This window comes from Bombina bombina, chromosome 9 (genome assembly GCF_027579735.1).
Source record: "Bombina bombina isolate aBomBom1 chromosome 9, aBomBom1.pri, whole genome shotgun sequence".
NCBI classification, from domain to species: Eukaryota; Metazoa; Chordata; class Amphibia; order Anura; family Bombinatoridae; genus Bombina; species Bombina bombina.
The window spans coordinates 151736657-151764419 of record NC_069507.1 but is presented as its reverse complement, the minus strand read 5'-3'; the positions used below and the strand labels follow the sequence as shown (position 1 = coordinate 151764419).

The 27763-nt window shown below is 36.6% G+C and overlaps 1 protein-coding gene across 1 annotated transcript in view; it reads left to right on the top strand.

Moving 5' to 3' along the window:
• The window catches only part of LOC128639575 (glutathione S-transferase omega-1-like), a 121353-nt gene that overhangs the window by 14887 nt on the left and 78703 nt on the right, over nucleotides 1-27763 (top strand). The window contains exon 2 of the mRNA XM_053691711.1: nucleotides 19895-19972. Coding sequence (XP_053547686.1) covers nucleotides 19942-19972 — 31 coding nt within the window. The 5' untranslated portion in view covers nucleotides 19895-19941. The remainder of the gene's footprint in view (nucleotides 1-19894; nucleotides 19973-27763) is intronic.

Below are 27763 nucleotides of genomic sequence, written 5' to 3'. Positions count from 1 at the left end.
GATTTTTTTGTAATTTAGTTAATTGGATGTAATTAATGTAATTTATTTAATTGTAGTGTAAGGTGTTAATGTAACTCAGGTTAGGTTTTATTTTACAGGTAAATTTGTATTAATTTTAGATAGGTAGTTAGTAAATAGTTAATAACTATTTACTAACTAGTCCACCTAGTTAAAATAAATACAAACTTACCTGTGAAATAAAAATAAAACCTAAGATAGCTACAATGTAACTATTAGTTATATTGTAGCTAGCTTAGGTTTTATTTTACAGGTGTTTAGTCTTAAATAGGTATTATTTAGTTAATTATAGAACTTTTTAATTTGATTTATTTTAATTACATTAAAGTTAGGGGTGTTAGACTTAGGGTTAGGTTTAGGGGTTAATAACTTTAGTATAGCGGCAGCGATTTTGGGGGCAGCAGATTAGGGGTTAACAGTAATGTAGGTTGCGCCGATGTTAGGGACAGCAGATTAGGGCTTAATAATATTTAACTAGTGTTTGCAATGCGGGAGTATGGTGGTTTGTTTATTCTAGTGGCGGCGATGTCGGGAGCGGCAGATTAGGGGTTAATAATTTTATTATAGTGTTTGTGATGCGAGAGGACCTTGGTTTAGGGGTTAATAGGTAGTTTATGGGTGTTAGTGTACTTTTTAGCACTTTAGTTATGAGTTTTATGTTACAGCTTTGTAGTGCAAAACTCATAACTACTGACTTTCTGGTGGCGGTACGAATCTTGTATTTATAGGGTGTACCGCTCACTTTTTGGCTTGAAAGGCAAATTCGTAATACCGGCGCTATGGAAGTCCCATTGAAAAAGGACTTTTTGAAAGCTGCGGTAATTACGTTGCGGCCAAAAAAGTGTGCGGTACACCTATACCGCAAAATTCCTAATCTAGCCGTTTGTTTTTTTATAATTTCCTTTATTGAAAAAAAATTTGCAAATTACAATTCTTAATTTATAAAGACACATATCGAATACAACATTTATATTATATTTCACGTATGTATCTCACACAATGATGTAAGATAAAAAGAGAAAAACAAACAACAAATAAACAAAGAAAACTTAATATTAATATTGCCACATAATCTAGCCCAACTGAGTACACAGACTACAGATAGATTGATACTATATTAACAACCTTGATTTAGCCTTCTAATTTACATTTAATTATTTCTACCACAGGCAGGCTTTTTAATTTTAAAAATAAATAAATACATTTTATCATAATGGCATAAAAATACCCATAATCTCCATCTGACAACTAGTATAATTTTAATAATACTAGAATTTTGATCTTTAGTTATAATACAGTATTATTCACAAAACACAAAGGGCTAGATTAAAAGTATGGCTCAAGCAGTTTTGCACTAGCACAATTGTGATTACACGTCATTTTCCTTTGGCTAATATTACAAGTCGGAAGAAATTGTGATTGTGCTAGTGCAATCATCTTTTCCGCTTTAATCCTTACCGCGATCTAAGAGCTGTGGTAAACTGGGTTTCCGAAAATAAAAAAGTTGCACAAAACACAACAAAAATACATTACAAAGTACAGTTACGCCAATAAACTATTATATTAACCCTGAAACTGCCATTCCCCCACATTGCAAACACTAAATAATACTGTTAACCCCTAAACCGTCATCCCCCAAAACTAACATCTAAACCCCCTAACCTAGCACCTCCTAATTTAACCCAAATTAAAATCGCCATAAATATACTAATAGATCCTAACTACCTTAAAATAAAAAAAATAAAACCTGTAAAATTAAATAAAAACCTAATCTTAGATATGAGTTTATAACTTTGCAATGTTGAGGGATAAATTGACCCCCTGGTGTCTTATTTGTTTAAATATTTGTTTTAAACCTCACTGATCACATTGCAGGCCCCTATTTGGATTATAAATTAGTTGCATTATAGGTTCCTATCGAGGTTGAAGTTAGACACATTTTTTAGGCATTTGTGCAGTTTTTATTCTCTAGTAAGACAAATATTTGAGACATTATTTCGATTGCATTTCATGTGCAACATTGCAATTGTTAGCAATATATATTAGACCATCATCTCATTGTGACCATTAACATATCACATTCGTTCAATTGTGATTATTCTATCCGTTTTTATTTTGTGGCTATCAGTCTAGATATCTATTTTAGCATCTCTGTACATATTATATGTGTAGTGTTTGCAGTATTATCTTGTATGTATTAAATCTGCTACTATTGTAATCTGCTTGTTCGAACTCGTCTTTAGTTGCATTTTTATGCACTTTATATTTAGTGTATTCACACTTTCTTGCCACTGTCATAGACACTCTGACATTGCTCTCCTTTACCCCTAGCTTATAGCGGCAGTACTCCATTCTTTTCTTCATCTACTTGACTGCAAAGGGCTCCAATGCATTTCTATAAATGTCTATATATGTATTTATGCATTTATATGTATATGTGTTTATTTGTGTATATATATATATATATATTTATATATAAATTAATATATCTATATCTACATCTTTAGACATGGATATTTGTGTATCTCAATGTTAAAGCCCTTCGTCTGCCTTATTTTCTTCTAACACCTAAGACCTTATATATTTGAGCCTTTATAACGTTTTTGTGCAATTTTTAAAAAAAATAATTTTTATTAGATAATAGGTTTAATTTTATTATGCTCAAGCGATCACATTTAATTTTAACTTGTAATACAAGAACTACATCCGACGCTTGCAAACAGCTGTGATAAACTCGATATAGCTTTTGCTTAACTGGTTAATACCAGCTCTTAATGGGTTGTGGTTTCAAAGAACAAAACCAGCTATTACATATACATTTTATACTCACAGTGGTGAGATTAGCAATTGTAGAAATTTACTGAAAATACACTGTTACTGAATAGAAACATTTTTTACTTTTTCGCGAACATACAGTACCTGTTAGCATGGCCGGAACCTGTCAAGAAGAGAATCGGGTTAGAGCATGTTAATGTATTTTACCCTTTAAAAGTAATTTAAAGGAAATGAATAAATACTGATGAATTTTGTCACTATTTCTTTCATGTAATTGGCAAGAGTCCATGAGCTAGTGATGTATGGGATATACAATCCTACCAGAAGTGGCAAAGTTTCCCAAACCTCAAAATGTCTATAAATATACCCCTCACCACACCCACAATTCAGTTTTACAAACTTTGCCTCCCTATGGAGGTGGTGAAGTAAGTTTGTGCTTGATTTTCTTCGGTGATATGCGCTTCTCAGGATTTTGAAGCCCGATTCCTCTCAGAATACAGTGCATGTCAGAGGGATGTGAAGGGAGTATCAACTATTGAATTCTACGGTTTTCCTCGCGGGAAATCTTTTCATAGGTTCTCTGTTATCGGATGTAGAGATTCATCTCCTACCTCCCTTTTCAGATTGACGATACTCTCATATTCCATTACCTCTACTAATAACTGTTTTAGTACTGGTTTGGCTATCTGCTATATGTGGATGGGTGTCTTTCGGTAAGTATGTTTTCATTACTTAAGACACTCTCAGCTATGGTTTGGCACTTTATGTAAAGTTCTAAATATATTCTTGTACTTAAATTGGCCATGAGTCAGGTTTATGTATATTTTTATTTGCAGACTATCAGTTTCAAAATGGGGAAAACATATTTAGGAAGTTATTTTTTCTTACCTGGGTTATAGTCTTTTCTTAACAATTGACTGTTTTCATTCATTTTGCGGGCAAAATTAGGCTTGCAAAGCCGCAAAATGCTAATATTTATTGCGTCATTCTTGGCGCGAGAATATTTTGGGCACGAAGGTACATTCGGGAAAACTGCCATATAAAGGAAATTGATCATTTTGCTTTATATGTTGTTTTTTTCTCTTACATTTGCAAGATGTCTCAATCTGATCCTGTCTCAGAAACCACTGTTGGATTCCTGCTGCCTGATAACAGTTCTACCAAAGATAAGTGTATCTGTTGCAAGTTAGCGGAGATTATATCTCCAGAGGTAGTATGTAATAGTTGTCATGATAAGCTTTTACATGCAGAGAATGCATCCATCAGTACTAGTACAATGCCTGTTGTTCCTTCAACATCTAATGTACATGATATCCCTGTGAATATAAAAGATTTTATTGCTGATGCGATTCAGAAGGCTTTGTCTGCTATTCCACCTTCTAATAAACGTAAAAGGTCTTTTAAAATTTCTCATAAAGTTAATGAAATTTCAAATGACTGACAACATACTGATTTATCCTCCTCTGATGAGGATCTATCCGATTCAAAAAATCCTACCTCAGATATTGACACTGAGAAATCTACTTATCTCTTTAAGATGGAGTATATTCCATCCTTGTTAAAAGAGGTGTTGATTACTTTCGATATTGAGGAAACTAGTCCTCCTGATATAAAAACTAGTAAACGTTTAAATTCTGTTTATAAACCTGATGTGGTTATTCCAGAGGCTTCTCCACCAGTTCGTGATGCTATTTCTGATATGATTTCAAAGGAATGGAATAGGCCTGGTACTTCTTTTATTCCTTTTGCTAGGTTTAAAAAGTTGTATCCTTTGCCAGCAATTAGATTGGAGTTTTGGGAAAAAAATCCCCAAAGTTGATGGGGCTATCTCTACTCTTGGAGTAGGGGAAGAATCAGCGCTAGTTATAACCTAAAGCCAAATACAAGTAGGGACCCTTTCAAGAAATCCCTTGGGTGTGTAGCTACAGAAAAGTGGAAGTATTGGCGCTTACAGCTAGGATAGATCTATATTTATATGAAAATACGAATAAATAATACAAAAAAATATATATATATATATATATATATATAAGAGCAAGAAATAATATAGGATATATTATGGGGCTTCTAAGAGATTGCTTAAATGATACAACACTCTAGAAAAGATAACAAGATATTTAATATTAGTAGATTAATAATTACAATTGATAAAGAACAATGTCTAAAATATCAAGCACAATTACAATATAAAATTAAAGGGAAGGGGTGTGCAGGGCAGTAAAACCTAACTCTAAAGACTAGCTCAAACAAGCAGATTACAATAGAGAGGTACAATGTCAAGTAGAACGATTCCCTATTCCTAAATAGTAAGCTAAAATACACAAGTGGATAGGAAATGACCTCGGTAATGTAAATATAGCACTCGATAATAAAACACTCAATAATAAAACACTCAATAATAAAACACTCAAATATAGAATCTGGACGTCAAGTATTAAAATAATAGGGATAAACGTGTAAAAGAAAATAATCTAAAAGGGTTAAATATAAACAATGATCAGAATAAATTGTCCCGTAAGAGCAAATATATATATAGGCTCAGTAAGCACCGATGGTATTGTATATCACCAGTAGTCTATTGGAGCTTAGTCTATTCACTTTATGCTCTCAGATGTAGTTGATCTTGCTCATCGAGTATTGGATCAAACTTAAACACATTTGAGAGTGGTACCTTAAGCTTTGTTAAGAAGAGAGAAGGCAGCTGTCTGTAGTAGAGTGGATCGATCTTTTCCGTCTCTATTCAGTAGTCGGTCTGTGTCCGATAACCGCCTCTTCAAAATCACAAGAGCAGTGTATCCAGTAGCCAGCTTAGGCTTTGCTGGCGTCTTCTGTTTCTGCACGGCCGGTCACGTGATGCTGTGTCAGCTGTCAGGTAGTGTGTAGCCGTATCAGCTGTTTTTACCTGTGTCAGCGCACTCTCTGCTTTCAGTGAAAGCTAAGTCGGTATATTCAGAATTGGTGTGTTGGAAGTTCCTCCTTCCAGGCTTACAGCTGAGGGCAAACTCTTCTTAATGGAAAGTAGCAGCACTCCTCTTTTTAGATAGAAATAGAGGGTGATGTAAATGTCTCAAAGGTGGATGGTAGTATCTCTACTCTTGCCAAACGTCCTACTATCCCTATGGAAGATAGTACTTCCTTTAAGGACCCTTAAGATAGGAAAATTGAATCTTATCTAAGGAAAGCTTATTTATATTCTGGCTATCTTCTCAGGCCTGCCATTTCTATGACTGATGTTGCAGCTGCATCAACTTTTTAGTTGGAAAGTTTAGCGCAACAGGAAACAGATCCTGATTTGTCTAGCATCGTTCGCTTGCTTCAACATGCTAATCATTTTATCTTTGATGCTATTTTTGATATCATCAAAATTGATGTTAAATCTATGTCTTTAGCTAGAAGAGCTTTGTGGCTCAAATATTGGAATGCTGATATGGTATCTATCGCTCTCTTTCCAAGGTAGCAATTTATTTGGTTCTCAGTTGGATTCAATTATTTCAACTGTTACTGGGGGGGGGGGTAGTTTTTTTTACCTCAGGATAAAAGATCTAAGGGTAAATCTAAAGCTTCTAATCATTTTTGTTCTTTTTGACAGAATAAGGAACAGAAAGCCAATCCTTCCCCCAAAGAATCTGGTTCCATTTGGAATCCCTCTTCAAGTTGGAATAGGGGTAATTATACCAGGTCCGTTTCAGGAACAGGGTCTGGGGTTTTATTCAAATCTATTCATTGTCCCAAAGAAAGAAAATTCATTCAGGCCAGTTCTGGATCTAAAAATTTTGAACCGTTTTGTAAGAGTGCAAACTTTCAAAATGTTGACTATAAGGACTATTCTGCCTTTTGTTCAGCAAGGTCATTATATTATGTCCACAATAGACTTACAGGATGCATATCTTCATATTCCAATTCATACAGACCAGTATCGGTTTCTGAGATTCTCTTTTCTAGACAAGCATTACCAATTTGTCGCTCTTCCATTTGGCCTAGCGACTGCTGCAAGAATTTTTTCAAAGGTTCTTGGTGCCTACTCTCTGTAATCATAGAACAGGGTATTGCATTTGGACGATATCTTGGTACTAGCTCAGTCTTTACATTTTGCTGACTCTCACACAAATCAACTACTCAAAGACATGGTTGGAGGATCAATTTACCAAAAAGTTCCTTGATTCCTCAGACAAGGGCCACCTTTTTAGGTTTCCAGATAGATTGTGTCCATCACTCTGTCTCTAACAGGAAAGAGATGAATGAAATTGGTTTCATCCTGTCAGAACCTTCAGTCTCAATTATTCCCTTCAGTGGCTATGTGCATGGAGGTTTTAGGTCTCATGACTGCAGCATCAGACGCAATCCCCTTTGCTCGTTTTCATATGAGACATCTCCAGCTTTGTATGCTGAATCAATGGTGCAGGGATTATACAAAGATATCACAATTAATATCCTTAAATACCAATATTCAACTTTCTCTGACTTGGTGGTTAAATCACCACCGTATAATTCAAGGGGCCTGATTTGTTCATCCAACCTGGACTGTAATCACAACAGATGCAAGTCTTTCAGGTTGGGGAGCTGTCTGGGGATCTCTGACAGCACAAGGGGTTTGGAAATCTCAAGAGGCGAGGTTACCAATCAATATTTTAGAACTCTGATATTTTCAGGGCTCCTCAGGTTTGGCCTCGGTTGAAGAGAGAACCATTCATTTGTTTTCAGACAGACAAAGAAGTATCATGGATACTTTCTTGGGCGGAATCCAGCTCTTGTCTAATTTCTGCGGTACATATCCCAGTTGTAGAGAATTGGGAAATGGATTATCTCAGCCTTTAGACTTTACATCGGGGGGAGTGGTCTCGCCATCCAGATGTATTTTTTCAGATTGTTCAGATGTGGGGTCTTCCAGAAATAGATCTGATGGCTTCCCATCTAAACAAGAAACTTCCCAGGTACCTGTCCAGGGATCCTCAGGTGGAGTCGGTGGATGCATTAGCAGTTCCTTGGTTTTACCAACCTGCTTATATCTTCCCGCCTCTAGTTCTTCTTCCAAGAGTGATCTCCAAGATCATCATGAAACATTTGTTTGTGTTTCTGGTAGCACCAACATGGTTCACAGGTTCTGGTATGTGGACCTTGTCCGGAGGTCCAGTTGTCAACCTTGGCCACTTCCTTTAAGACCAGACCTTCTGTCTCAAGGACCGTTTTTCCATCAGGATCTCAAATAATTGAATTTGAAGGTATGGGAATTGAATGCTTAGTGCTTAGTCATAATGGTTTCTCTGACTCAGTGATTGATACTATGTTACAGGCTCATAAACCTGTTTCTAGGAAGATTTATTATCGAGTTTGGAAGACTTATATTTCATGGTGTTCTCATTAATTCTCCTGGCACTCTTTTAGAATTCCTAGAATGTTACAATTTCTTCAGGATGGTTTGGATAAAGGTTTGTCTGCAAGTTCCTTGAAGGCACAAATCTCTGCTCTTTCTGTTTTATTTCACAGAAAGATTGCTAAACCTCCTGATATTCACTGTTTTGTTCAGGCTTTGGTCCGTATCAAGCCTGTCATTAAATCAATCTCTCCTCCTTGGAGTCTTAATTTGGTTTTGAAAGCTTTACAGGCTCCTCCTTTTCAGCCTATGCATTCTTTGGATATTAAACTACTTTCTTGGAAAGTGTTGTTCCTTTTGGCTATCTCTTGTGCTAGAAGAGTTTCTGAATTATCTGATCTTTCTTGTGAGTCACCTTTTCTGATTTTTCATCAAGATAAGTCAGTTTTGCGGACTTCATTTAAATTTTTACCTAAAGTTGTGAATTCTAACAACATTAATAGGGAAATTCTTGTCCCCTCTTTGTGTCCTAATCCTAAGAATTCTTTGGAGAGATCCTTACATTATGTTGAAGCTACCAAAGATTTCAGGAAGACTTCAAGTCTATTTGTTGTCTTTTCCGGTTCTAGGAAAGGTCAGAAAGCTTCTGCCATTTCCTTGGCATCTTGGTTAAAGCTTTTGATTCGTAAGGTTAATTTGGAGTCGGGTCAAGCCCCGCCTCAGAGAATTACAGCTCATTCTACTAGATCAGTCTCCACTTCATGGGCTTTTAAGAATGAAACTTCAGTTGATCAGATTTGCAAAGCAGCGACTTGGTCTTCTTTGCATGCATTTACTAAATTCCACCGTTTTGATGTATTTGCTTCTTCGGAAGCAGTTTTTGGTAGAAAAGTTCTTCAGGCAGCTGTTTCAGTTTGATTCCTCTGCTTATGTTTTAAGTTTTTTCTTTTCAATTATGAGAAAAACTTATTTTTTTGGTTGTGGATTTAATTTTTTCAGAGGAAAATGCCTGTTTTTATTTTATCCCTCCCTCTTTAGTGACTCTTCTGTGGAGTTCCACATATTGGGTATTACTATATCATACGTCACTAGCTCATGGACTCTTGCCAATTACATGAAAGAAAACATAATTTTTGTAAGAACTTACCTGATAAATTCACTTCTTTCATATTGACAAGAGTCCATGAGACCCACCCCTTTTATGGTGGTTATGTTTTTTTGTATAAAGCACAATTATATTTCCAGTTCCTTTTTTATGCTTTTTACTCCTTTTCTATCACCCCACTACTTGGCTATTCGTTAAACTGAATTGTTGGTGTGGTGGGGGGTGTATTTATAGGCATTTTGAGGTTGTGTAAACTTTGCCCCTCCTGGTAGGATTGTATATCCCATACGTCACTAGCTCATGGACTCTTGCCAATATGAAAGAAATTAATTTATCAGGTAAGTTCTTACATAAATTATGTTTTTATCGTTTTCTTAAATTTCATTGGTGCATGTATTCGGACATTAGTTTTCGTGTCTGAAAACGAATTTCAAATTTTCAATATGAATTTACTTTCATCCAAAAAAGGGAATTATTACCACATTCTACTACAGAAACAAATGCATTTCACAAGGGACATCACTGACCAAGAGGGAAGCTCATTTTCAGGCAAACTTTATTAAAGATGGTCCACTGTATAGATGTCAGATCATAGCACAGTGACTAACCAAGTAAAGTTTTGAGAAAACAGGATACTGTTATGTGAGCTACTGTTTTGAGACAACATAAATTATATCCCCTGTATTACTTACAGTGATCACCTGGCTATTAAAAATTATATAGGGGCTTACTTTCTTTACAGAGGGGGTGATGGGCTTTTAAACAAGGGTACATGAGGGTCTCTAAGCCATTTTGATCACATTACAGGCACATTCCTAAAAAATATGTTATATTTTTTTATACATTGTATGCCCACAAGGCAAACAGGCGATTACCTTTCCAACGGTGGGTCTTGGGGTTTGTAGGAGTTAAGGGAGCTGATATTGAGGGGATTTTATAAGCACCCCACCACCCAGCTCCCTTCTCCTAATTAGTGAGGCTGTTACTGTCCAGAAACATTCCAGGAAATTACCCAACTGAGGCAACAAACGAACGCCACCTCGTAAATTGCCTAAGACTGAAACCGAAATTTTTAATTTCACGATTCATGTAGAGCATGCAATTTTAAACAACTTTATAATTTACTTTTATTATATGGATGTAGCATGAGTGCCTCAATTAGAAGTGGGCTAGGATGTGAATAGGTAGTACACGTGTATTTATTAATAACAATAAATGATGACAGTTAAAACAATTAAAACAAAAGTTTAAAACAATAAATAATATGCAAAGGTACCTATGTGGAATATTCAAGTAGTACATTAACATGGATCCATGTTTATCGACATACAAAAAGACTGGTAAGATGTGACAGTAGACAATCTTGATAATAAAATGCAAATAAAAGCTATATATATACACAATATTATATATATATATATATATATATATATATATATATATATAAATATTTTTTGAGAGAAATTGATGATCTACCAAAGTTGCAAAAAGATTTTATCTTGAATAGTATAGAATTTATTCTATACAATAATTTCTTTCTCTTTGAAGAACGGTACTATTTGCAAATTGGGGGCACAACGATGGGTACTCGATTTGCCCCCAATTATACAAACCTTTGCATGGGTTTTTGGGAAACAAATTACATCTGGCAGAATAATCCATTTGCATCTAGTATTAAATTATGGCATAGTTTTATCGACGATATTGTAATAATTTGGGAAGGTAGTAATGAAACTTTGGAGGATTTTATGCAATATGCTAATAACAATCAATTAAATTTAAAATTTACTGGTAATTATGATTCAACTAAAATTGATTTTCTAGATGTTACTTTAACACATGAAAATAAGAAAATTGTGAGTAATTTATTCAGGAAAACTACAGATTCGAATAGCTATCTGTATGCCTACCAGTTGCCACCATAAAAATGTATCCACAATATACCCTATGGACAGTTTCAATGTCTACGGCGAAACTGTACAAGACTGGATGATTTTGAGGTGGAATCGAATCTACTCAAACAAAAATTTATGGCAAAAAAATATCCAGAAGATTTAATTATTAATGGTTATGAGAAAGCAAAAGCTCTAAATAGGACTAATCTAATAAAAGGGCAAAGTAATAAAGTTCTTAAGAAAACCTACAAAACTGAAAATACCACTCTTTTTCTCACAAAATACAATAGTGGAGCAGGAAAAATAGAAGGGATTGTGAAAAAACATTGGGGAGTTCTTAAAGAAGATGAAGTGTTAAAAGACATTTTAGATGAGAGACCAAAAATTGTCTTTAGAAAAAACATGAATCTAAAACAACATCTGGCCCCTAGCAATCTAAGACCTATAACAGAGAAAGAAATTAAAACTACAAATTGGTTGAACCCGGTGTTAAAAACAGGGTTTTTTTTTGGGTGCAAGAGAAAAAATGCGCTGTTTGTACATTAATTGACCAACAAAATAATTAAAGTTTTTTTGCCATCATGACAGGGTGGAATTTAAAATTAAAACACATTTAACATGCCAATCCAAGTTTGTAGTATACATGCTTGGGTGCTCGTGCCAAAAGAGGTACATAGGAAGAACGAAGCGGACCATAAAAAGAAGGGTAATGGAGCACATAAAAAATATAGAGCAGGGTTTAACTACACATGGGTATCTGATCATTTTTTGAAACATCATAACAAAAATTAAAAATTAATTGAAAGTTTTATGCTATTGAACAAGTAAATCTAGATAAAGAGGGGGAGATAGGACTTTTGACCCTCAGACAAAGAGAGACTTTTTGGATCCATAGGCTTAGGACCATGGAACCTAATGGACTCAATAGGGAGGTAGATTTACAAGCCTTTCTTCTATAAATAATGGTTACATGTAGTTTTTCATCTATTTCCTCATTCTGACAACTGGTTTTATGGGAATTTTTTATAAAGAATTTTTTGTGAAAGGTTTCAGTCCGTTTTTTTTTTTTTTTAAATCCTTTATTTATTCTGTGAAGAGACATAACATAAATCAAAGCAAGAGAAAAGGAAAACATTCCCCAATTTCCGGGGGTCAAATATCATCAGGAATAACATAGCATCAAACATGGTTACAGAATATCATACTGGTACTGTGTAAACAATTAGTTTTACATCAACATGACATGTCTCTCACAGTTTTTTTTTTGTTGTTAATCAATTCCCCCCCCCCCCTTTACCCCCCTCCCTCCGTTTCTCAGCCAGTCTGCTATCGCTACTCCCCCAGGGTGTCAGTCCCCCCCTGCCTGATTCACATCTCCCCCTCCGCTAAAGAGGTAATACCTTCTCTATTTACTGTTCATCAAAATCTACCTTCCATTCTCCTTGTAACTGAGCTTCCAAGAGATATTCAGAATTGCGTATGGGGTATAGAATTCTCGCCAATTGCGAGGCATGCAGTGAGTGTAGATAAGTGTCCCATTTTCTCATAAAACATGCAGTACGATTGGCCACGTCTCCCATAGTGTCTACCTGTTCGTGTATCAGCTGTGAATGTATCTCAGTTTTTAGCTGCGATAGGGTAGGGGCCGCGTCTATCTATCCAATATTTCAAGATTATTTTTCTCGCTTGGAGAAATGACATTGTGTATAAAGGTTGTCTGACTTCTGGGCAGCCCTGGCGTATCCAGGAATATGATCATTTGCGGTGTAAGCGTTGTCCACTTGTATGTTTAGGGAACGTAGCAAAAACAAATCATCCCCCAAAACTTCGTCAATCTGGGGCATTCCCATATCATGTGCAGCAAGGTTGCCTGTGCTTTAGAGCATTTCGGACAGTTCCCCGTGTGATCTCTTTCCCACTTTTTGTATTGGTTCGGAGTCACGTAGGCTGACTGCAGGATTTTTAGTGTGAGATTCTCTGATATTCATCGCCAGAGTGGCCTTCCGAACATTTTCAATGCTACTTTGAATCTGCGCTTTGGTAAAAAGGAGCATTCAGAATCCCTGTCCATTTTTCCCCTAAATATTCCGTGTGTGTTCGTTATTAGGGGCCAACAGTGTCTTGTATACCGGGGGAGATAGAAGTGCAACCCTGAGAGTATATACTGCAGAGTTGATGAACGCCACTGTTAGGTTCAGGGAAATTCTCGGAGTTAACCAACTCCGAGGCATAGTGCCTAACCTGTAGGTAGGCAAAATGGTGCGTACGGGGCAGATTGTAGGTCGTTTGGAGCTGCGAGAAAGTACATATAGTTCCTGCCAGCACCATCCAGCATCTTGGACACTCTGTCCCAGTCCCAAGGACTTCCAAGTTTTAAAAGCCTGCGTGGTTAAACCTGGGCACGAAAAGTGGATTCCCCTGCAAGGGTATGTACTTCGAGATTTCATGGCTGCATTTTAACCTACTGCACAGTTTTCTCCAAGCCTGCCAGAGGCTGCGACAGGAGGGGATAAGGCAACAATAACTTTCTAACTTATCAGCCCTCAGATGTGGGAGAGCAGAAAGCGACCAGGGCTGAACCACATGTTGCTCTAGTTCAGGGATTGTGAAGTGACTGTTTCCCGTTAACCAGTCCAGGACGTATTTCGCCTGTGCCGCCCAGCAGTATAGCTCAACATTTGGGACCCGCCATACTTCCCGAGGGAACTGTGCTTACCATTCTACTATAATGGATCCTGTGCTTTTTCCCAGCCCAATGAAGGACAGGAAGAGTGACTTCCAATATAGCAAGTCCTTTTTGTGTATGAGTATGGCAGCATCTGCATTACGTAGAGCAGTTTGGGAATAGAACCATTTTAATGAGGGCTATCCTGCCTGATAACGGTCAGTGGTAGTCCACCCAGTGTTTGGTCAGATCCAAGGCGCCTTTTTTCAGGGTGTGCGTAATTTATGTCATACCAGTTCACCGGATTTAGGTTTCAGTCCGTTTTATAGGAATAAATTATCATTATAGTAACTGTTAGTATATTGTATATTTTCTACTTTCAACGTTTTGTTTATTATATATGAATACTTATTATTTATATGATTTTTTCTTATTCAGATACCGGAGACTATGAATTTTATTTTAATATATTTCTGTGTAATTTTAAATATCACGACAAGCAAGTAGGAATTTATTTTCTCCTTTTTCAAATCAAAGTGTGTGTTTTTCCTATCATAAAATTATGTCTTTGTCCACTAATAATTAGATGAGTATTTATAACAAATGAAGATTTTTTATTAAGTATTTTAGGAGTAAGTTTTATAGAATAATTTATTGAAATGAATTGTTATGTGAATTGTTGTATTGAAATATGTTTATGTAAACAGAAGCGGTTTAATGCAATTAGAAAGAGAGACATTCTTTCTGATACAATGACGTGAAGGGTAGGCGGACTTACCCACTGTGTATACAATACAAATATCGCATGAAGGGGGAGGTGTGGATAACCTCTGATGAAGCGGAGTCACTTCCGTGAAACGCGTCAGGCACGCCCCCCCTTTACGTCATTGACACTGCTATGTGGTTACGGAAACCCAGAGTGTTTGTTTGTTTGGGACCAACTTACCAGTGAGAATCGTGAGAGACGAAAGATCGTGTAAGGACGGAGGTGAATATCCCTTAGAAGAACTTCTGCACGGACGTCAATCCATCGTCACGACACCACAGTGTTTATTGAAATGAATTGTTATGTGAATTGTTGTATTGAAATATGTTTATGTAAACAGAAGCGGTTTAATGCAATTAGAAAGAGAGACATTCTTTCTGATACAATGACGTGAAGGGTAGGCGGACTTACCACTGTGTATACAATACAAATATCGCATGAAGGGGGAGGTGTGGATAACCTCTGATGAAGCGGAGTCACTTCCGTGAAACGCGTCAGGCACGCCCCCCTTTACGTCATTGACACTGCTATGTGGTTACGGAAACCCAGAGTGTTTGTTTGTTTGGGACCAACTTGAGAATCGTGAGAGACGAAAGATCGTGTAAGGACGGAGGTGAATATCCCTTAGAAGAACTTCTGCACGGACGTCAATCCATCTTCACGACACCACAGTGTTTGGACCATTAAACGCTTTTACATACCTCATATGTTTGAGGGCACCTTTTGTGAGTAGTTCACTAAAAGGGATTGGGACACTTTTTATGCGGAAATCATTTGTAATAAATAATACTACACTTAGAGTTTCCATTGTGCGCCTCTTTTTTCCTTTTGTATTTATATATATATATATATATATATATATATATATATATATATATATATATATATATATAAAGTACCACTAAAGAAAGTACCACGCCACCTTGGTACACAAATGGGGCACTAAGCATCCAGCGGGGTCTTAGCCGTGATGTAGTGAGAAGTCACAAATTGTTCCTATCAGTTGAGTGTAATTTGTAATCCAAGGTTCAGTGAAAAGATGATGTAGAATTTCCAAGTGTATACTTAGGTAGAGTCCAATATAGTTATGTTATAGATGATTTTTTTCCCACTTTTTTTTCATTATTTTGCACTATTTTTTGAGCTTTCAGTCACATCCCCCTTTTTTTTTTTTTTTTACAGACGCTAGGTATATATTCCATTATTTTACTTTTATTATCAATCAGGTAGATTACGAGTTATGTGTGCTAGAGGGTTTTTAATGAATGCAACAAAAGTTACGCTATTTCACCCTCTATAGCGCAGCCATTACAAGTTTTGAAACAGCCAGCGTGCAATATGGTTGCGTTGAGCTCCATACCGCACACAATTTAAGCACTGTTTTGACGTGCTCGTGCAAGCTTTCCCCATAGACATTAATGGTGAGAGAGTGTCAGAAAAAAACACCTGCGATCGCAGAATGAAAAGCTCCATAACGCAACCTCATTGATGTCTATGGAGAAACAAAAAAAAAATTACGTTTAAAACCTAACACCCTGACATAAACTCCACGTCTAAACACCCCTAAATCTGCTGCCCCCAACTTTGCCAACAACTACATAATGTTATTAACCCCTAATCTGCCACTTTCGATATCTCCGCCACCTAAATAAATCTATTAACCCCTAATCTGCCGCTCCTGATATCGCCACCACTATACTAAAGTTATTAACCCCTATTCCCCCACACCCCAACATCACCCACACTATAAAAAATATATTAACCCCCTATTCTGCCGCTCCCCGACATCGCCGCCCCTAAATAAAGTTATTAACCCCTAAACTTCTGGCCCCCCACATGACTATCACTAAATAAACCTATTAACCCCTAAAACGCCAGCCCCCCACATCGCAACAACTTAAATTAAACTATATTAACCCCTAAACCTAAATGTAACCCTAACACCCCCTAACTTTAACATAATTAAAATAGAGCTAATTTAAAGTTACAATTATTAACTAAATAATACCTATTTAAAACTAAATACATACTTACCTGTGAAATAAAACCTAAGCTATTTACAATATAACTAATAGTTATATTGTAGCTAGCTTAGGTTTTATTTTTATTTCACAGGTAAATTTGTATTTATTTTAACTAGGTTGGCTGGTTATAAAATAGTTATTAACTATATACTAACTACCTAGTTAAAATAAATACAAACTTACCTGTGAAATAAAACCTAAGCTGCCTTAAGCTAAAACCTACTGTTACAAAAATAAAAAACCTACCGTCACAAAAATAAAAAACCTACCGTTACAAAAAATAACAAACAAACAAAACAATCCAAAACAATAAAAATGATTCCTATTTTAATACCCTTAAAAAAAAAAAAAAAAAAAAAAACACCCCAAGATAAAAAAACCCTAATCTATAATAAAACTACCAAGGGCCCTTAAAAGGGCCTTTTGTAGGGCATTGCCCTAAAGTTAACAATTCTTTTGCTAAAAAAGAAAATCAAACACCCCCCTAACAGTATACAAACCCCCCCCCCCCCCCAAACCCACCAAATAAAAATAAAGTAAAACCTAATCTACCCATTGTCCTGAAAAGGGCATTTGTATGGGCATTGCCCTTAAAAGGGCATTTAGCTCTTTTGCATTGCCCTGAAAAGGGTATTTAGCTCTTTTAAGAAAAGCCCAAACCCTAAACTAAAAAAAAAAAAAACCATTAACCCCTATTTGGGTACTCACAGTTGCTGAAGTCCCGCTTGAAGGATCTTCATCCCGGTGGCTCCATCTTCATTCAGGCGGCATCTTCTATCTTCATCCCGGCAGCGCGAAGCAGGTCCATCCTGAAGACATCTGGGGCTGAGCATCCTCTTCATACAGTCGAGCTGTATACTGAATCTTCAATGCAAGGTTCTCAATTCAAAATGGCGTCCCTTGCATTCCTATTGACTGAATTGATTTTGGAAATTCAAATCAGCCAATAGGATGAAAGCTACTGAAATCCTATTGTCTGTTCAAACAGCCAATAGGATGAGAGATTCTGAAAACCTTTTGGCTGTTCAAAAATTCAAATTGAATATTACATTTAAATAAAGCATTAGAAATACTATTTACATTAAATGAATGTTAGAATGTTGTACAAAATTTGTTTCATTTTTCGAATGTTGCAAAACATTCGCCCATCCCTAATGGTTAGGAGCCAGCCCATTTCTGGGGCACAATATGGCAGCAGTTTTGTAAGAATATTATCCATTTGCAAGAGCACTAGATGGCAGCACTATTTCCTGCTATATAGTGCTCCAGTCACCTACCAAGGTATCTCTTCAAAACAGAATATCATGGGGAAAAAGCAAATTATAAAATAGAAGTAAATTGGAAACTTTTTTAAAAATAGTATGCTCTGTCTGAATGACAAAATAAAATGTTTGGGTTTCATATCCATTTAAACTGTTTGTATTTATTTTTACCTGTACTTTAACTTTGAAGTCTGTAGCATGCAGAGTCCTAACCCTACTACATTCTGCACAATGATTGGTTGATATATGCAGGAGCTTGTCCCTAATTGGCTACAGTAAAGGAAGTAGGATATACAACATTCAAGATGCGTTTCAATGGGTGTGGCCTGGGCCGCAAAACAATGCATATTTTTCTAAAAAAAATTATAGTTTTTAAAAACATTTATTTTCTAATGCATATCTTTTTGCAACACAGTGATTAATTTCTGTTGTATAAATAAACAATCAACTCTAATGTCCATTTAAAGTCAGCTCTGGATTGGCAATACACTGTTGATCCTGAGCTGAAGATAGACAGTGATTGGAAGGTACATACATATGTCAACCCTGATTGGCTCAGCAGCCATGTTCAGCTCCGTACCAGTAGTGCATTGCTGGTCTACAGCTATGTGTTTAAACCATTGTTCTGTGGTTAAACACATAGATATTGTAAATCAATAGTATAATAACAAAATGCTTTAATGCATAAGAGCATCTTATTATTGCAATGTTATTTCCCTTTGACAATATTTAACATTTTTTTTCAATTTTTTCATAATATGACCAAAAAGTGTTGTGCTTTTTTATTTTAATTTATTTTATTTTTTAAAATTTGGATATCTCTCTTTTTTATTTTTAACAATGTATTGGCTTTGTACAACATTTTCATAATAAATAAAGTTTGGATAAAAAAAAAATTGGTGTTTAAAATTTATAATCTGTGATGATGGTTTTGATAAAATTGGTTAAACTTTAAAAATAATATACACATATAATTATGGGAATTTTTTTTTTTTTTTTTTAAATAAAGCTATTTTTTGATGAGTCATGTTACACAGCATTTTTTCAGTTGACATTTTCTAATCTCAATTTACATGAACTCACCCTCAGCGAATACAATATAGACTAAAGTCTGATTATTCCATTACCTAATGCCTAAAGATGTGTTTTATTTACTGCTTATTGATTATTACTGAGGAGGGAGGGTTTGTAGCTCTGGGAAGATGTATAAGAATGAAAAAGGCTGCTCCCAGGTTAGAGAATCTACAGTAACGCTAGTACATTTTATATGCTTTGTGCCCTACTAGATTAAGGAGTTGCGCGCAGCAATAGTCCGGGGCACGAGTGTTATTTTCCAGTTATGATTAGGGGAACTGCATATTTAAATGACCAGTAAACTAAGATTCTACTATTATATTTCAAACATATAATTGTGAAGATATAGTATAAATATTTATTATGTAGGATACATTTTAGATATTTTTCTTTACTAAATAAATTAATTTGTTAAGCAGAAGAGGCTTGGATTAAAATGATCCATTTGCTGCGCTATACATAATGCTACTTAGCATATTTGTTAATATTCCTGCTAACTCCTGAACGCATGAAGATAAGGGAAAAAGCAAGTGCAGTGAGTCCAGGTGAGTGGGGGGTGCAGCCTGTACAGGTGTCCTGTATCACGCTTGCCAATTCTTGACAGTGTGCATGATCGATACATGGTGACGTAAGCAGTGATATCGGCGGTATTGTACTGAGCATGTGCCGGGTACTAAGAATGGTTAAATGCAAGGTACCCGAGTAGCCCTTCATGATAATTATTCTTTACCTATCACAGAAGGCTTGGAGATAATTAGATATTCAATATAGAATTGCAAGGGAAGTATATATAAACATAATATATGCATATTGTACATTTAATTGTCATATTAAGCCCTTTTGATTACTGAATTAAAAATCTCTAGGTTTACTGTTTCTTTAAACCTTAGATAGATGTGGTATACCACCCTGGTTAATGAGACAGGCAATAATATGTTAAAGTCCCAGGCTCATTTGTGCACTAAAATGACTAATGTGTATTAAATTATTCCTTTGCAGATTGCTTATTTAACAAAGTTATCGATAGCATCGGGAAATTACACAAAATGGCCGGAACACAGAAGAGTTTGGGAAAAGGTAAAAACGTAGATGCTGTCTTGTTGTATGCATTACCTAACAGTCAATGATCACCTGGAGTTAAAGGGACATAACAATGTAATAATCATTTTAAAGGACCACTAAAGTCAAAATTAAATTTTAAACAACTTTTCAATTCACTTACAAAACTGTTCAGTCTTTTATTTTCACACTTTCTGGGGCACTCGCTCCTACTGAGCATGTGCAAGAGTTCACAGTTTATACGTATATGCTTTTGTGATTGGCTGATGGCTGTTGTAAATTTTTAAAATGTTGGTCAGAAAAGAAAATCTACTGTTCATTTGAAATTCAGAGTTGCTATTGTATTGTCTTGTTATTGTACATTTTTGATTAGGCAATTATACAGTATTTAATGGTCCTTTAAGAGCATTTTCTTATTTTTTTACATAGGGGATTATATTGAGTTAAAAGGACAATCTACTATAAAGTTTTCTCCCTGTCAGCAGTGGTGGCTGCTGAATTTTAAAGATGGTGGGGCACTAAACTCCACCCCTTTAAATAAAGCCATGCCCCCAGATGGCCCCACCCATTTAATAAATGGTAGCCACTACAAACTTCTACTACTACTTCTTATCCTTTACATTTTTCTGTTTTTTGTTATATAAAGTTTATTTTAAGAGCACACACATACACAGTACTGTATATATCATTTGATGTAGTAAATCTAGGTATCTGTCTATAATAGTATACACACACATACTAGCATTTAATTCAATACAATAAAAAGTTTACTTCAACATAGTGTTATCTGCCAGTTTAACAAAAAAAAAAAAAAGATGATAAAACAGACCTCTTAAGCTAAAATATATAATATGACAGGCTTGCACTTTACAGCTCAAGGAACACTGGCCAGTGGCCATATTAATCATCATGAAGGGGTAAAGGTGGAGAGGGGTTAGTTAGTCAGAGCAGACAGATAAAATTACAGAGGGAAGGCTGGAAGAGACTGAGTATGTATAAAGCCCTGCACACAGCCATACAAAGTGTTAAATACCAAGACATTCCTGACTCTCTTCTAACCTTGCAGCTCTGTGTTTGTCAGCTTATCCTTCCAACTCACACACTGTCCAAGTGCTGCATGAGGGCAAAGTGTAGGGGGAGTTGATTTATTGCAGCACAAAACAAAAACATAGGCCTAGATTTAGAGTTTTGTCGGTAACGACCCGCGTAGCTAACGCCGGGTTTTTTCTGGCCTCACCATAAAAATAACTCTGGTATTGAGAGTCCACAAAAAGGCTGCGTTAGGCTCCAAAAAGGAGCGTAGAGCATTTTTAACGCAGCTTCAACTCTCGATACCAGAGTTGCTTACGCAAGCGGCCAGCCTCAAAAACGTGCTTGTGCACGATTCCCCCATAGGAAACAATGGGGCTGTTTGAGCTGAAAAAAAACCTAACACCTGCAAAAAAGCCGCGTTCAGCTCCTAACGCAGCCCCATTGTTTGCTATGGGGAAACACTTCCTACGTCTGCACCTAACACCCTAACATGTACCCCGAGTCTAAACACCCCTAGCCTTACACTTATTAACCCCTAATCTGCCGCCCCCCCGCTATCGCTGACCCCCTGCATATTATGTTTAACCCCTAATCTGCCGCTCCGTAAACCGCCGCTACTTACATTATCCTTATGTACCCCTAATCTGCTGCCCCTAACACCGCCGACCCCTATATTATATTTATTAACCCCTAATCTGCCCCCCTCAACGTTGCCTCCACCTGCCTACACTTATTAACCCCTAATCTGCCGAGCGGACCTGAGCGCTACTATAATAAAGTTATTAACTCCTAATCCGCATCACTAACCCTATAATAAATAGTATTAACCCCTAATCTGCCCTCCCTAACATCGCCGACACCTAACTTCAAACATTAACCCCTAATCTGCCGACCGGAGCTCACCGCTACTATAATTAATGTATTAACCCCTAACACTAACACCCCCCAAAATTAAATATAATTTTAATCTAACGAAATTAATTAACTCTTATTAAATAAATTATTCCTATTTAAGCTAATACTTACCTGTAAAATAAATCCTAATATAGCTACAATATAAATTATAATTACATTGTAGCTATTTTAGGATTAATATTTATTTTACATACAACTTTGTAATTATTTTAACCAGGTACAATAGCTATTAAATAGTTAAGAACTATTTAATAGTTACCTAGTTAAAATAATAACAAAATTACCTGTAAAATAAATCCTAACCTAAGTTACAATTAAACCTAACACTATCAATAAATTAATTAAATAAAATACCTATAATTATCTACAATTAAACCTACCACTACACTATCAATAAATAAATTAAATACAATACCTACAAATAACTACAATGAAATAAACTATCTAAAGTACAAAAAATAAAAAAGAACTAAGTTACAAAAAATAAATTTTTTTTTTACAAACATAAGAAAAATATTACAACAATTTTAAACTAATTACACCTACTCTAAGCCCCCTAATAAAATAACAAAGACCCCCAAAATAACAAAATGCCCTACCCTATTCTAAATTACTACATTTCAAAGCTCTTTTACCTTACCAGCCTGAACAGGGCCCTTTGCGGGGCATGCCCCAAGAAATTCAGCTCTTTTGCCTGTAAAAAAAAACATACAATACCCCCCCCCAACATTACAACCCACCACCCACATACCCCTAATCTAACCGAAACCCCCCTTAAATAAACCTAACACTAAGCCCCTGAAGATCTTCCTACCTTGTCTTCACCCTACCAGGTTCACCGATCCGTCCTGAAGAGCTCCTCCGATGTCCTGATCCAAGCCCAAAGCGGGGGGCTGAAGAGGTCCATGATTCGGCTGAAGTCTTCATCCAAGCGGGAGCTGAAGAGGTCCATGATCCGGATGAAGTCTTCATCCAAGCGGGAGCTGAAGAGGTCCATGATCCGGATGAAGTCTTCTATCAACGGCATCTTCAATCTTCTTTCTTCCGGATCCATCTTGCAGACCTCCGACGCGGAACATCCTCTTCTCCCGACGCCTACTAGCCGAATGACGGTTCCTTTAAGGGATGTCATCCAAGATGGCGTCCCTCGAATTCTATCAGCCAATCGGAATTAAGGTAGGAATATTCTGATTGGCTGATGGAATCAGCCAATCAGAATCAAGTTCAATCCGATTGGCTGATTCGATCAGCCAATCAGATTGAGCTTGCATTCTATTGGCTGTTCCGATCAGCCAATAGAATGCAAGCTCAATCTGATTGGCTGATTGGATCAGCCAATCAAATTGATCTTGATTCTGATTGGCTGATTCCATCAGCCAATCAGAATATTCCTACCTTAATTCTGATTGGCTGATAGAATCCTATCAGCCAATCGGAAATTTGAGGGACGCCATCTTGGATGACGTCCCTTAAAGGAACCGTCATTCGGCTAGTAGGCGTCGGGAGAAGAGGATGTTCCGCGTCGGAGGTCTGCAAGATGGATCCGGAAGAAAGAAGGTTGAAGATGCCGTTGATAGAAGACTTCATCCGGATCATGGACCTCTTCAGCTCCCGCTTGGATGAAGACTTCAGCCGGATCATGGACCTCTTCAGCCCCCCGCTTGGGCTTGGATCAGGACATCGGAGGAACTCTTCAGGACGGATCGATGAACCTAGTAGGGTGAAGACAAGGTAGGAAGATCTTCAGGGGCTTAGTGTTAGGTTTATTTAAGGGGGGTTTGGGTTAGATTAGGGGTATGTGGGTGGTGGGTTGTAATGTTGGGGGGGGGGGTATTGTATGTTTTTTTTTTACAGGCAAAAGAGCTGAATTTCTTGGGGCATGCCCCGCAAAGGGCCCTGTTCAGGGCTGGTAGGTAAAAGAGCTTTGAAATGTAGTAATTTAGAATAGGGTAGGGCATTTTGTTATTTTGGGGGTCTTTGTTATTTTATTAGGGGGCTTAGAGTAGGTGTAATTAGTTTAAAATTGTTGTAATATTTTTCTTATGTTTGTAAATATTTTTTTATTTTTTGTAACTTAGTACTTTTTATTTTTTGTACTTTAGATAGTTTATTTCATTGTAGTTATTTGTAGGTATTGTATTTAATTTATTTATTGATAGTGTAGTGGTAGGTTTAATTGTAGATAATTATAGGTATTTTATTTAATTAATTTATTGATAGTGTAGTGTTAGGTTTAATTGTAACTTAGGCTAGGATTTATTTTACAGGTAATTTTGTTATTATTTTAACTAGGTAACTATTAAATAGTTCTTAACTATTTAATAGCTATTGTACCTGGTTAAAATAATTACAAAGTTGCCTGTAAAATAAATATTAATCCTAAAATAGCTACAATGTAATTATAATTTATATTGTAGCTATATTAGGATTTATTTTACAGGTAAGTATTTAGCTTTAAATAGGAATAATTTATTTAATAAGAGTTAATTAATTTCGTTAGATTAAAATTATATTTAATTTAGGGGGGTGTTAGTGTTAGGGTTAGACTTAGCTTTAGGGGTTAATACATTTATTAGAATAGCGGTGAGCTCCGGTCGGCAGATTAGGGGTTAATAATTGAAGTTAGGTGTTGGCGATGTTAGGGAGGGCAGATTAGGGGTTAATACTATTTATTATAGGGTTAGTGAGGCGGATTAGGGGTTAATAACGTTATTATAGTAGCGGTGCGGTCCGCTCGGCAGATTAGGGGTTAATAAGTGTAGGCAGGTGGAGGCGACGTTGTGGGGGGCAGATTAGGGGTTAATAAATATAATATAGGGGTCGGCGGTGTTAGGGGCAGCAGATTAGGGGTTTATAGCTATAATGTAGGTGGCGGCGCTTTGCGGTCGGCAGATTAGGGGTTAATTATTGTAGGTAGCTGGCGGCGACGTTGTGGGGGGGAGATTAGGGGTTAATAAATATAAGTAAGAAATGTGGAAAGATGAGAAGTGCTCTTCTAACATGCAAACTCAACTGCAAATGAAGTATGCAACAATCTATTTCAGTTGTACCCGGGACTTACCCCAAATGAGCTCTGCCGCCCCTGTAATCTTGACTAGCTGTGTGATCCTATTCATGAGGGAGCTCTGGACATGCCGGGGGACCTACGTGGTCAAACCGAAAACCTTGTCGGTGGGCTGATAGCTCCAAAAACATCCGGCACTCACATGAGACTCCAGCAGCGCTTCTGGCTTGCCATGCGTGTATTCAGCGTCGATCGTGACGTCACAGAATTCTCCGGTCAGGGGGCGGTGCTCTCTTTCTTCACCCGGGTTACAACAAGATACAGGTGAACAGGGGCTAAAGCGGATCCAAAGCTGGTGTGAGTACAAACAATCACAAAGAAGGCAGGATCCAGCTTTTGAGTGAAATAAAATCCAATTTTATTAGGCTTGGTTAAAACGCCAAACAGGCAGCACAAACTGAAAAAACAGGAAAGGTGTGTGAGCGTGACACCAGGGCTTACATGTTTCGGCCAGCAGCCGTAATCATAGCCATAGGTGTCATGCAGGTGAGTACATACTTAAAAAGGTGGTGATAAAATCTGATTGGACAAAAATACAAATTCAAAGTACGCCCACACTCCACAGGTAGAAAAGGAGTTAACCCTTAATTCCCTGGATCTGAAACAACACATGTGTATACATTTGCAAGTAAATACATTTACAAAGTAGTATAATCTCAAAGCCAACATTAGTTGATGATATTAGTGTTAAAGACACTGGCCATATAGACCACACAGATTACATAGAAAATATATAAATAGAAAATGTATAAAATACTGCAAGGTACGCCATAAAAGTATAGTGTGATTTACCACATAATAATTAATGCTCCAAATACACATGATGTTAGTTTAAAACCCCTATCTACCAGATGAATAATTCTAAAGTATGTACAATGGTATCATGGATATTTAATTGATATAGTGTACTGAGGCTAATTTTGGTACTATATAGACCCTGTATATTGTGTTTTGGAGGACAGGGTAGGAGGGTAAGGGGAGGAGAATAATTCAAGATACAAGTCAAAAATGTAAATAAAAATGAAAATGAAAAAGCACTAAAGTAAGATGTATATACCCTTATATGATAGGTGCCCTAATTGGTATGATCCTTGATGACTGTACTATAAAAATATATATTGGAAAAATATATATATTTGTAAATGTCAGAAATATGGCATAGTAATGGCCTAATGTGAACAATTATGCTTGTGAATGTGCGTATTACTCCATATATAAAACAGTCATAAAGTGAGAATATGTACACATGTAATCTCAGTAATGGCACATGACAATAAGTAAATTGTACATAAAATGTGTAATATAAAAGATGTAATATGTGGTAAAATTTACAATAGATGTAACTATAAAGCTATTCCCAAAAATTGATTAAATCATATCTGGAGTTTAATCCTAAAGGTAGTCTAGTTTTCAAGGTGTAAATCCAATATACTTCCCTTTTGGCAAGTATATTCGCTAGGTTGCCTCCTCTCTTAGGCACCTTAGCTTGTTCTATTGCCAGCCATTTAAAAGAATTTAAGCTACATCTGTGTTTGGTAGCAAAGTGTTGGACCAGAGGTGTACTAGACGTGCCTTTTGTGATAGTAGAGAAGTGTTCTCTAATACGGGAATTTATATCCCTCGAGGTTAACCCTACATACTGGATATTGCATAGGGTGCATATAATAATATATATGACATCCATACTTTGGCAATTGAGACAGGTTTTGATAGGGTAAGTCTGACCAGTTGTTGTAGAAGTAAATTCTTTGGTAACCCAAACAAAATCACAGGGTTTACACTTTCTATGGCCACATTTGAACATACCTAAATGTTGTAGCCATGAACTTGTAGGTTGTAGTGTCTGTTTAAGTTCTGTGGGTGACAAAATGGATGCTAATGTGGGACTTTTTCTATATGAACACCTGACCCCTTGTTTTACGGTGTCAATCAGCTTATCATCAGCTGCCAGTAGAGGGAAATTTTTCCTAACTATGTTACAGATCTGTGAGAATTGTGTACTGTATGTTGTCACAAAGTGTACACCTTGAAAATCACCGTGTATTTGTTTGGGTTTATCTTCCAAAAGTTGATCCCTATCTAGCTTGTCTACAGCTGATCTAGCTTGTTTGATGTGTCTGCGTGTATATTTTCTTTCTTTGAGCCTCTTCTCAAGACAGTCAGCCTCCTGCACATAATCCACAGTGTTGCTACAATTCCTCTTAAGCCTAGAAAACTGGCCCTTAGCAACAGCATACGATGTATTTTTAGGATGGCAACTGGAAGCGTGCAGGAGGGTGTTGCCTGAGATGGGCTTACGATATACTTTAGAGGTAATTTGTCCACTCCTTTCTCCTGTAAGGCATAAATCTAAGTAATTAATAGACTTAGTGTCTGTGATGTAGGTGAAACTTAGGTTTAAATTGTTATTATTGATCATCTCAATGAAAATCTGTATGTCTGCAGGTGAGCCTGACCAGATAAATAGCAGGTCATCTATGTAGCGTTTAAAAAAACAAATATGTGATCTGTATGGGTTACTATGGTCAAAGATATTATCTAGCTCCCATTTGCCGAGGAATAAATTTGCATAAGAAGGGGCATATTTCGCCCCCATGGCCGTTCCGCATCTTTGGACATAATATTGCCCTTCAAAGGTGAAAAAATTATGAGTCAGAAGAAACTCTAGAATTCTTAAAACATAGTTTTGAAAATCCAATGTGTATTCTGTATGTGTGGTCAAAAAATACTTTACTGCCTCAATACCTCTATTGTGTGGAATTCTAGAATATAGAGAGACCACATCCACTGAAAGCCAG